This window comes from Adiantum capillus-veneris, chromosome 1, assembly GCF_014529385.1.
Source record: "Adiantum capillus-veneris isolate H3 chromosome 1, ASM1452938v2, whole genome shotgun sequence".
In the NCBI taxonomy this organism is placed as follows: domain Eukaryota; kingdom Viridiplantae; phylum Streptophyta; class Polypodiopsida; order Polypodiales; family Pteridaceae; genus Adiantum; species Adiantum capillus-veneris.
Window position 1 is genome coordinate 119,022,306 of NC_140931.1, and position 12,521 is coordinate 119,034,826.

The following is a 12,521-nucleotide window of genomic DNA, read 5'->3' on the forward strand; positions in this document are numbered from 1 at the left end:
ATGGTTGCTCAATATATGTGTGCTGCAGTCCCGCCTTTTCATAATCTAGTGTATGAGCTTGTGAGGGGAGTGAATTAGGGTTTCCCCTTATCAAAATGGTGTGTGGGCTTCAATTTAGGAGATCATAAATCTCTGCAAGATCAGAAAATCGTCGCCGTGAAGGTAGAATATCGTGCATTCCTTTCAATTGTTTGGTGCTACGAGTATGTAATTGGGGGTGAGGCTACATGATACCATGAAAGAGGTTTGGATTTTGATTGAGATTTGTGCTTTTATGAGCATTGAGGTTTCATGGCTGAAACTTTAGTGTTTTTAAATGGTCTTCTTAAGTGAAATTGAATGTGATTTGGTGATCCTCTCATCATAATCTTAACTACGAAAACAAGCAATTTCCAAGCACAATAGGAAAGAGGGTTTGTGATATGCTATCACGAAACGCTCTTAGATTGTCAATCACTCTTAGAAAGAGGATTTTTGATTCTCCACAAACACTTTTTCACAAAGTGTTTGTGACTCTCATCTCACAAACTCTCACAACCATAGGTTTTGCACCTTCCCAGCTAGACCACACACATTCTGACATTTCTGGTGAACCCGACACGAAGCAGCTGGGATGGGGGTTCAAAAAATTATTTTGAAAGGTTTAATTACAAATACCTAAAGCTATGGATCAGCAAGAGAAACAAGGCATTCGTTTGATCAAGGCACAATGCAAATGTTTCAAGCATTCGCCATGTTTATGCAACAACAACAGGCTGAAGAAAGAAGGGAGGTGTCAACAACCAAAGCCCTTCAAGCTATTGTGAAAAAAATGGAGCAATTTGAAAGGAAAGATGTCACAAAGTTTCTTCGTGGTTATATAAAGGAGATGGAGCTACAATGGGTTCCAGAGGTGGACATGATTCGTAGTTTTGAGCTTGTTGTGGTCCCCGAGATTAGAGACCATGTAAGGGGCATTAGGGAGGAGCATGGAGAAGGCTGGGAGCAATTCAAATTAGCCCTGAAGGAGGAATACTTCATGGAGGACTCTGAAAGGGTTACAAAAAGGACCTTCTTGGAATGGGTTGCAAAGCCAAAAGAAGGACTTTCCATCACCAAACTGTTGAGAGAGTTTGAGCGGCGCTATGTTCAGCTATCAGGAACCAAGCGAGCCACTTTGGATAGTAAAAAGACTGAATTTTTTCCTTCAAGCGCATGTTCTAAGCTCCAAGAAAAGTTAGAGGTACTCCTTGAAGATAAGAATAATGAACAAGGTCTAAAGGCTGAGTGGAAAGAGGTTGAGGATGCGGTTTCATTGCTTGCTAAGAGGCAACGTCGTAGAGATAAGATGGTGGTGAATGGTACTACTTCTACGTCCGACATGTCTGAGATTCCTCCAAAGCCTATTAGTGTGAGTCCAAAAGGTGATAAATCTATGCTTGATGAGCTTGTTAAGGGCATGCGAGAAATGAAGTTAAAACTGACTAGGCTTGAAGGGAAAGGACAACCTGTAGGACATAGATCCCAAAGCAAAGAAGGATTTGTGCACAGGTGCATATGGTGTGATGGCACAGACCATGGTAGAAGGGATTGTGATATCTTCAATGATGCCTTGAAAAGAGATCTTGTGTTTTTTAAGGATGGCAAGATCCATCTGCGGGAGACAAGTATGCCATTAGGAACTAACTTTGGAAAAGGGGGTATGCGGAAGTTAGTGGAGGATATGGCGACCAGTCATGCTATTTCTGTAGTGGAGACTGCTACCTATGGGGCAAAGATAGAGCTAATTCCAAAGAAAGTGTTAAAGTCTACTCCAGATGCTTTTGAGGAGGTTGATAGCTTGTGGCCATATGTAGTAGCCTCAGCCCAAAAAGGGAAGGTAACTAAACAGGTATTACATGAAGCTGGTGATTGCATACGCCATGTTGGGATGACCATGTGGACTCTTTATTAGTGCATGCCTATCTTGAAAAATGCTATAACAATGAAGCAATTGTGGAAGAGAAGCATAGACGTGAGAATGAAGATGCAGGTCCTTCTACTTCAAAGAGGGTTACAAGAGCCGGAGGAAGAAAGGAACCATCCTCTTCCACTGTCTCTTTAGCTTAGGCACCATCTCTATAAGCTGCCCAAAAGTAACATCTGCTTTCCTGCTTGTCAAATCCTCCTTCAAGTCATAGCTTAATTGCCCATTTCAAGTGGAAAATCTCAAACATGAAACTTGCGATGAGCCCTTCTTTTCCTCTTGGCCTTGACATCTTCTCCTTCATGGCTCTTTCCCTTCTTCTTGCTAGGAACTGGGGCACTTCTTCCTTCCTTATCCTGTGTGGTCCTCTTCTCAATAGGCATCACCAATGTATCCTCCAGCTTTGTTGCCTTCTCCAAGGTAACCACACTTAACACTTTTTTCTTTCTCTTTTCCTCTTGGGTTAATCCACTGGTTCCTTCTTCTCCCTTAATTTAAATGCCATAATCATTTGACCTAGTTAGCACATGTCTTGGCAATGGATACATGTCTCCCCCCATCCTTGGTGGCTTATCACATTGCGGGCTGATGTGGCCCAACTCTCTACAATTATAACACGTTGGTGCAACCAAATTTGGTCGACTAAGGGAGAAGCCAATAGCAGGTGTGTGGAAATCAAGAGCATGATGGGGGAATGCTTGAACAAGTGCTAGATGCAGATTGTGACAAGTGCGACTATGGTGTGTATGCCAAATCCGGCATTTTGCAGGTCAAGTTGTGTATTTTGAGTTCTACTGGTCGATGAGCTTCAAGAAGGCACTTATCCAATGGGGAATTATGGGAGCACAAGGTGGTCGACGGTCATGTCGGTCGTCACAACTCCTGCAGGCAAAGATCTCCTCATGTAGGAACCATTTTTACTTTGTGGAGCGGGCTTCGTTGATCTGTGGCCATGTGGCCTTCTCAATGGAACCATTATTCCAATCGATAGAGCAACTTTACATGGAGTTTTCTCGACGTGTGAAGCGGAACTAAGGAAGGGTTTTTTTAAAGCAAAACTTAAAATGAACAGGGAAAAAAAAAACGAGTATTTGCATGGAGAGGGCGCCACTGCAGATCACGGGTGGCCGAGAGTGGAAAGTGAAGCGCTGTGAGCAAGAAGAGTGCCATCTGTGTGGCGAGCATGGCATGTAGCAAGGAGGGGGGGTTGTGACATAGGGGCCGCCATCTGTGAAGGGGGAAGCATCCAGTCGAGGGAGGAAGTGTAGGAGAAGGAAAGCCGCCAGGGGCTGGTCTGGGAAGGCGAGGAGGTGCTGCAGGTTGGGGTGGCCGCCTGTAGGGAATGCCAGGAGAGCTGCTGAGCAGCGCCAAGGACGGCCATGGGGGAGTAAAGGGGCCGCCAAAGGGTGGCAGTCAGAGAGCGCTGGTTGGAGGGGGCGGTATTGTATAGTTATCATGAGAGTTGGAGTGCAGCGCCACAGTTATCATGAGAGAAGGAGGGCTGAGGGCTGCCAATGGTGAGGTGGTCATACTAAGCAAGAGGAGGGCCGCCAGAACAGCGAGGGAGGTGAAGGGGCCATGGGGTGGCATGCCAGAAAAGGAGAGGAGGTCCACCACCTGTAGGGATTAGGTGGGCTATTGCGCTACAGAAGAAGCAAGGAAGGGGAAACTGCAAAGTCAGAGGAAAGGGCCGCCATAATGAGCGTCGTCTACAAGGTACGAGAAGAGAAGGAGACCACTCTGAGGAGGGCGCTACTGAAGGAGAGGCCAAGGCTGTAGGAAGGTAGCATCATCAACTAAGAGGAGGGATCCGTCAATCGTTGAAGGAGGTGGGAACCGGCTACTGCAATTGAAGAAGCCACCAGTGCTAAGCTCAAAGGAGAGTCGAGAGCTAAAGGCAATGGGTGGAAGTGAGAAAGGGTTGCATACAGTAGAAGAGAAAGCAAGATAAGGATTGGTCAGCTAAGAGTCATTGCAAGCGTAGAGAGCAAGGCAGTTTGCACCAAAGGAGGCATTTGGTCGATGTAGTCAGTATACTTGGAGTTTTTATGTTGATGCACAGTTTGTCTATTGGGTTTTTTATGGCTTGATTGTGATCATCTACTTCGTCTCGTCTGTGGAAGCAGTGGCTCCGAACTGATTGCGTGTGTGTGCAAAGAGAGAGGAGGAGAGAGATAGAGTGAGCCATGTGAATGAGTGATTGCAGATTGGTTTGTATATGCGTCAGCCAATGTGAGTGTGTATGGTCGGGAATGCGAGTAGGCGAGCCTATGCATTGGAAGTTTACAAAAAAGTGAGTGTGTGTGTGTGTGTGTGAATCTGTGTGGGTAGGGGTGCGGACTATTACCTTGGGCTATAGAGAGGCAATGTATTGTGTGGAGGGTGTTGTTCCCTTTTCCCCCATCCCAACATGGGCGTCTGCCTTCAGACTCTACCATTGCTTTGTCCAACACCATTCCTCGGTCTTTCTTCACCTCCTGGTTGATTTGCAAACCTCCCCCGACCTCGATTATTTTGCACATTACCTAGCATGTTTAGGCTGAGATCCTTCATTAAATCTACCACTTGCCTCATGTCTTGCCTTAGCCCATCATCTTGCACTGATGTAGTGACCACTATTGGCATAACCTGAGGAGTAACAGAAACCACTGGTTCATGATGAACCCCTGGCATGCGACCTTGCGAAGAATCCATAGGCTAAAACTCAGACCTCCTGGGCAAAGACTCTACTCCTATCTGACTCATTCTTCTCAGCTTCCACTCTTTGTTCCTTACTACCTCTAGTGCATCTTCATATTTCTTTAGCTCCACTCTCCAATGTATATTCTCCCAAAGACCAGCCAAGAACCTGTCCTTCTTCATCATGTCAGGTGGGGATACCTGTGGTGCTAAGGCCTTGCACATCCTCTCCCATGCCATTGAAAACTTACGTACACTACAAGAGGTTCTTCATATTAGCGACGCTCACACAGCGACGCTCAAAAAAAAATTTCCCGGCGTCGCTATGAGCGTCGCAAATTTATTTGTAAATTTGCGACGCTCATAGCGACGCTGGCTGAGGTAAAAAAAATAACCGAGCGCGCCCAAAAACTCAGATCTTAGATCTGAGTTTTTCGGCGCCCTCAAGCAAGGAGCAGGTAACGCTCTCCCTCACTCTCTCTCTCTCTCTCTCTCTCTCTCTCTCTCTTTTTCTTCTCCACACACACACACACACACACACACACGAGGAGAGGAAGGAGAGCCAGGTATGCTCCTTCCCTCTCCTCATTCTCATGTTCCCTTCCCCTCTTTCTCTCTCCCTCTCTCTCTCTCACACACACACACATACACACACACACATAGTGTTTTTGAGAGAGAGAGAGAGAGAGAGAGAGAGTACAAACAAAAACAAAAACGCACACACACATACATAAACAAAGAATGCACACACACATTGAGAGAGAAAAAGAGAGAGAGAGCATGCATAAACAAAACGCACGCATTGAGAGAGGAAAAGAGAGAGAGAACATGCATAAACAAAAAACGCACACATTGAGAGAGAAAAAGAGAGAGAAAACATGCATACGATCCAAAAAAACGCACACACATTGAGAGAGAAAGAGAGAGAAACTAATTTAACGTCGTAGGAAACTAATTAAAATTAAAAGACCTAAAGATCTAGCCGACGAGGAGTTGAACTGAAGACCTATTATTCAAGAGGGAAATGGCATAATCAATCTATCATACTTGGCATGGGTGATAGAAAGGTTATACCATTTATCTCTTTTTATTGGCACACACATCCACACACGCGCACACACACAAGAAGAAGAGAGTTATAACGTCGTAGGAAACTATCTTAAAAGACGTTAAAGATTAGGTTATATGTAGACTTACATTAAATTAGATTTAGGTTTATTTTTAACTAAATTTACGTTTATTTAAGCTAGATTTAGATTTACGTTATATTAGATTAGATTTAGGTCTCCATAGACTGCGATGCCTGCATGAAGCGGGTGAAGAAAGCCCTCAATGGAATATAGGGTATTGCTGCCTTCACTCATGGTGGGCTCCGTTGATCCAAAAGTACTGGTGAAATGTCTTCAGAAGATAGGGAAGAAGGTGGATCTTCAGGGCGGCAAGAGTCACTACATCCCCGACACAATGACCATCTAGACAACCTCTAGTCATTAGACTTACGTTAAATTAGATTTAGCTTTATTTTTAGTTAGATTTACGTTTATTTAGATTTACGCTTATTTACGTTAGATCGAGCCCACGCAAGAATTACTTACGGTTTAGGGTTTAGAGTTAGACGAACAGTGAAAAGATCTACTGTGAAAAGATGTTAAGATGAAGTGAAGTGCTACAGCTAGAGAAGAGGCAAAGGGATTTTGTACACTACATGCAGTATCATGTAGACGTGGGTGTGTAGATTTCTTGTACCCACAAATATAGGTATTGACCAATAAAGACGAGATTATAACCCGGTGGTTCTGATCTCCGTGCACCTCTAGACCGAGGTGTGCGGGGATTGGACATGACTAGAGAATGTGAGGTAAAGAGAGAGAGAGAGAGAGAGAGAGAGAGAGAGAGAGAGATAAGACGAAGAATGCCAATAGAATATTAAATTTGTTGTCCAGGTTATAAGTTTTTTATCCTCATTATGAGTAGCGACGAGGATGTGGGACCGTCCAACCGAAATACCTATCTCTCAACGAGGGTCTTATGTCCTTGTAATCAATGCAAGCATGCTGTGCGACGGACAAGACGTGTTTCTTTGCAGCACGTTCGCGAATTTGGCGAGTTCGATCCATCTATTATAGATCGAGTTGTTGCCAATTATAACTCGTCGGACTCTGACGCTGGCCAACAAGCAGCAATCTTGCAACCCAATAGACGTGTTCGCAGGCGCTTTGGTCAAGCAGCATATGTGAGGCCACAAGATGTAGCCTCTGACAGCTCGGGGGATGATCATGCAGAGCACATTCCCAACGAGGCAATGTTTGAGCGCGAGATTGATGAAATGATCGAGACGATCATGGATTCAGAAAGGCTTATCTATGATGATATGAAAAGTGAAGCCGATACGTCATTGTATAATGGAGCACGTATGTTTAGATTGAAAGCACTCCTGGTTCTTCTCAACATGCAGGCAAAGTTTGGATGGAGTGACACTAGCGTCACAGCGCTTTTCAGGTGATCTATTACAATTAGTTTACTTTAATAGAACTCTAAATGTATAATGATCTGATAGATTTTTACACGACTGTATCATATTTTTATGTTGTGTAGATTGCTCAAAGAGCACATACTACCAGCTGACAATGTGATGCCAGATTCCCGAGATGAAGCAAGAAAGATTTTGCGAAACTTGGGGATGGATTACAATTCTATCCACGCTTGTCCTAATGACTGCATTCTTTTCAGAGGGGAATACACAGACATGGAGAAGTGTCCGAAATGTGATTCCGAAAGATATCGAGTAGATCTCCACGGGACAAAAATTCCACAAAAGGTTTTGCGACATTTTCCTTTGCTTCCTCGCATCAAGCATTTCTTCGAATGTAATTCCATGGCCGCCCTAGCATCATGGCATGAGGAGAATAAATCTTCGGATGGTGTGCTACGAATTCCTGCAGATTGCGCAGCCTAGAAACATATAGATGGAACATGGTCGGATTTTACCAGGGAAGCTCGAAATTTGCGCTTAGGCCTGGCTATGGATGGCGTAAATCCATTTGGTCAAAGATCAACATCTTACAGTGTATGGCCCGTTGTCATCGTCAACTACAACATTCCCCCGTGGTTGACTACGAAGAAGGGGCACCTATGGCTAAGCTTGATTGTGCCAGGGCGATATAAAGTGGGGAATATGGATGTGTATCTTCGTCCACTATTGGAAGAGCTACAACAATTGTGGATTGGCATAGAGGTGGTGGATATGAGCCGACACACAGGACGACGGAATGCTTTGATCAGAGGTATTCTAATGTGGACCATGCATGACTATTCCGAGCTAACAGAATGCTCAGGTGATCTATTGACACTCCTCACTCAGACACTGTAAATATTGTTTTTTCCCGTAGTTGATCTATTATCATGTGTATACATGCAGGGCTTCAAACAAGCGGATACAGAGCATGTGTCACATGTGGACCTAGACTGAATGCACGTAGGGCACCCTCACTGAAGAAGCAAATCTACGAAGGTCATCAAGCGTATCTTCCAGAGAATCATGTGTTACGCGACGGCTTTTTGGGAAGAGAGCCACCAAGGATGTCTGCACAAGCATGGTTAGAGCAGAAGGAGATGTGCGATGACAGATTGCCTCCAGGGATGAAGAGACTATCTCTATGGTACGAGTTACCATACTGGCCCCGACTCGTGATCAATCACTTGCTCGATCCAATGCACATATTCAAGAATGTGGGTAATCTACTATGGGACCATTTGACCGGCAAGAAAGATACTTTGGGAGCCAGAGTTGACCTTAGAAATGTGGATCGTATGGAGCAATATTTGCCGCAAACAGCATCTGATGGATCGATAAAACTCCCTAAAGCACCATGGATTTTCACAGGAGCCCAAGAACGCAAAGTAAAAGAGGCCATTCGATCTTTGCGGACCCCCACTGGCGTAATGCACTCGCTCCGAACGTGTTTTACTAAAGAAGGAAAGCTTACCGGTTTGAAGTCACACGATTGGCATAAAATGTGTCAGGTACGTTCATAGTGGACTTTAATATCATTGCATAAAATGTGGACTTTAATATCATTGCTCCACATACTTTACAGTTTATTTTACCGGTTGCCATTGAGGGATGTTTGTCTCTCGACATCCGTAACACAATCTACAAACTTGCAAAGCTGGTGCAATGGATCTCACAAAAGGAGATCGACGTAGACTCCATACCATTCGCCAAACTAAATGCTGCGGAGCTTGTGTGCATGTTTGAGAAACATTTTCCTACTACAATGCTAACCATTCAGGTGCATCTTCTTGTTCACATAGTTGATGAGGTGGAAATAGCTGGCACAGTTCATTCCAGATGGATGTTCTTCTTAGAGCGTTTCATGAAAACGCTTAAGGGATATGTGCGTCAAAAGGCACGTCCGGAGGGTAGCATGGCAGAAGGTTGGTTGGTATCAGAGTCCCTAGTGTACATTGGAGAGTGGCTAGACGGATTTGATAAATCCCGGGACACGCTATGGCGAACCATAGATGATGAGCACATATCTGGGATTGTCATGTGCAATCTCGGTGTTGAGAAGAAGATGACGGAAAATCTAGAGGCTAAAATCAACCGATTTTGCATGCTTCACAATCCAGTGATGCAAAAGTGGATTTCACAATATGAGGATGCAAAGCAAGAGCGACAAAGGGCACGAATCGAGTGGAGATGGGGAAGACGACCACCGATGCACTATCCAGCGGTTCTGGAGAGCCTACCAACCTTCATGAGCTTAAGATGGTTGCACAACCAATTGAAAAGCGCACAACAATGTGGTGACGAAGTGACTGAAGAAGAGTGGGAGTACTCTCGGGGTTGCGCGACCAAGGTAAGTTTGCAATGTACGACTAGCAAGTGACTTTATTTATAAACGTTTGAACGGCCATTCATAATCTTTGTTCGTTGTAGTATAAGTCATACACAGTAGCATGGTGTAAAGGTCGACATTTTAGGGTGGAACGAATCGACAAAAAGCGTTTTACTCAAGATTGTGGAATCATGGCAAAATTTGAACAGTCTAGTCGACGACGTTCCTCTGATGCAGATCCTGTGGTGGCGGAACTCACTTACTTCGGCACGCTGCAAGAGATTTTGAGGATCGATTACAGAGGATTTTTTGTCGACTTGTTCGACGTGCAATGGTTCAAGATAATCATGGAGGGTCGCAACGCTACTGTGCGTAGAGGAGAGTCTGGTTTTCTTGAGGTGGATTCTACTAAGAAATGGACTGACCTAAGAGACACTTTCGTACTACCCGAGCATTGTGAACAAGTAAGTATGTAAATAGTTAACATCCCCCTTTTACAAGTTATGTGCTTGAAAGCTCTCATGTAAGTTATGTGGCTCTGGCAGGTAGTATTTCATCCTACAAAGTCTACATCAAACTGGTGGTACGTCATAGAGGTAGCCCCTCGTAGTGCAAGGACGTATGAAGGCTACCATGTGCCAATCACAACGACATCAATGGAGGAGATCAGAGAAGATGCTCAATCAGAAGCCGCTGCGGTGGTGCCAGACGAGCATCAAGATGCTACTACTCTATATGGGGTGCATGCAGAGGAGCTACAAAATGAAACAGAGGATATGTGTTTAAACGGAGAGCTCTATATAGATATAGGAAGTTATGCTGAGTTATGCGAGGATGAGAGAGAGATCTCTTAAAGCCACAAATATTGTATTTGAACAATTTTGCTCCGTGTTGTAAAAGCTCTGGCTCTCTAAGTACCTTCCATGGTGTATAACGCTCTTTTCTACTCGCGCTCACATCTTTTGATTGAAAATTTTGAGTTTTCGACTTGTCTCTTCTATCACTCGATTCATTGCGTCATTGTATTTATATGCGTCATTACGTCATTGTATTTAATGGTCTTTGCGTCATTGTCTACTCTATTCATTCAATATTAAGTTTAAATATTCGTGTGTTTAATGCAGGTATGGATGATGAGGAGTTTCTTTCTTCTTTGTCACCGCAGCAGAGACAGTGGTACGTGGAGCGTCATCGCTCTGGTGCATCATCGCGCGTTCCTACACCATCCGCATCTCCCTCTCTTTCGGAGCATTCGGCGCGCTCCGAAGCTTCGGCGTCGACGAGACGAGCTTCACACTCGTCTAGACACCGGCGCTCTAGTGGTGGCGGTGGCGGTTGTTGTGGGGATTCCGCCACCGATGCCTCCACACCGCCTCGTGTTCGACGAGGCTCTTTACCCTCCCCTTCTTTGCCCGCCCCCACACCAGCCACAGCATCGCCGTCTACGCCAGGTTTTGCACGGCTGACTGTTCTTAGAAGCTACACACCTCTACCTACTCCGCCAGGAGCCACCCCACTCGACACTCCTCGCTTCGGGGCCCAGACGGTGGAGACACCTGACGTCCGTACCCCCATCGACACGCCGCTAGAGACCCCTGCCGGGACACCCAGGTTCACGCGTCACCGGCCAGAGGGCTTGCCTTACTCCGTCGACATCAGCGGCGGCATCATCATGGATGATGACGGCAAGAAGGTGATCTCGCGCATGCGTGGTCTTTGCTCTCAGCTGTTTAGACACTATATACTAAACAAATGGAGTGAAGTACCAAGTGATTTAAAAAACAGAGTCATCAGCATACTTCATGATGAGTTTCCCGTTCCAACACGGGATCAGCGCTTCAATGAAGACCTGATGAAGATTCGAATGCGCGAATACTGCAAACACAAGCGTTCCGAAGTGCAAAAAGCAATCAAGAATGGGTGGAATAGGCCAGATTGGCTGGCCAAAGAAGATTGGAAGAATGCGAAGAAAGCAGCGCGCGAGAATCCCGACAAGTGGAAGCAACAAAAGGATGCAGCCAGAGCGCGAGTAGAGGCAGGGAGCTCGCACCACTTGGGGAGCGGTGGATGGGCATCATTTGAGGCCGATTTTGTAAGTCTTTTCACATTGCTCTTTATGCATGTTCGATAGTTTAGGGTTTATGAGTTTTTTAGTTCTAACATAATGAAATCTTTGTATGTTTTGACAGTGGTCGATGACAGGACGTGATCCCACACCGTACGAGCGCGAGTATGCAGGCAGGAAGGGCTTAAACGCCCTGATGGACATTCTCAGTTCTCGCGGCGGCATGGTTAGTATTAGGGTTTACTCTTTTTTATTTTTTGTATTGTTTTATAAATGTCGTTATATGTTTATATTTACTGAAAACTGTCTTATTGTCTTTTTTTGCAGAATCCGACAGATACGCCGCTTGGACGTGATGAGACGTCTGAATAGGCGACGTCAGTTTAGCCGTAGCTAGATAGCATTAGTTTAGGGTTTCTCATAGCTTATGTATCATGAGACGGATTTTATACGTCTTTTTGAACCATGTATATTATTACATTTGTCACCGCAGTTCCTTTTGCCAATCAATTCTTTATGTCTATGATGTTGTACAATTGTCATTATTACATTTGCCAATCAATTCATTTTGCCTATGATGTGTACAATTGTCAATTTTGCAAACAATGCGTCTTGTGGGTGACTATTTTGGGTCTATTATCTACCTTTGCACTTTTTTTAAAAAGTGGATCAAGTACAATATGGTTGATGGGTGGCAGGGCATTCAATGCCCTGCCACCAAAAAAATATTCTCTCGGGCGTCGCTATAAGCGTCGCTATTTATGGCTCTGTAGCGTCGCTATGAGCGTCGCTATAGTCTTCTGTGAGAGCGTCGCTATAGGCGTCGCTATATAGCGACGCTGATAGCGACGTATATAGCGACGCCTATAGCGACGCTCTCGTAGCGACGCTCGTAGCGACGTTTTTAGCGACGCCGGGGGTTATAAAAACCCAATGTATTTCCGTCGCTAACAGCGTCACAAGAGCACACAACCTCTTGTAGTGGTATGTA

At 45.0% G+C, this 12,521-nt stretch overlaps 1 protein-coding gene across 1 annotated transcript in view; it reads left to right on the forward strand.

The window, feature by feature from the left end:
* Nucleotides 1–12,045, forward strand: part of LOC147465427 (uncharacterized) — a 31,929-nt gene extending 19,884 nt beyond the window's left edge. The window contains exons 2-4 of the mRNA XM_086490416.1: nucleotides 11,395–11,557; nucleotides 11,655–11,756; nucleotides 11,858–12,045. Of these exons, the coding sequence (XP_086346542.1) occupies nucleotides 11,395–11,557; nucleotides 11,655–11,756; nucleotides 11,858–11,902 (310 nt within the window). The 3' untranslated portion in view covers nucleotides 11,903–12,045. The remainder of the gene's footprint in view (nucleotides 1–11,394; nucleotides 11,558–11,654; nucleotides 11,757–11,857) is intronic.
* The last annotated feature ends 476 nt before the right edge of the window (nucleotides 12,046–12,521 follow it).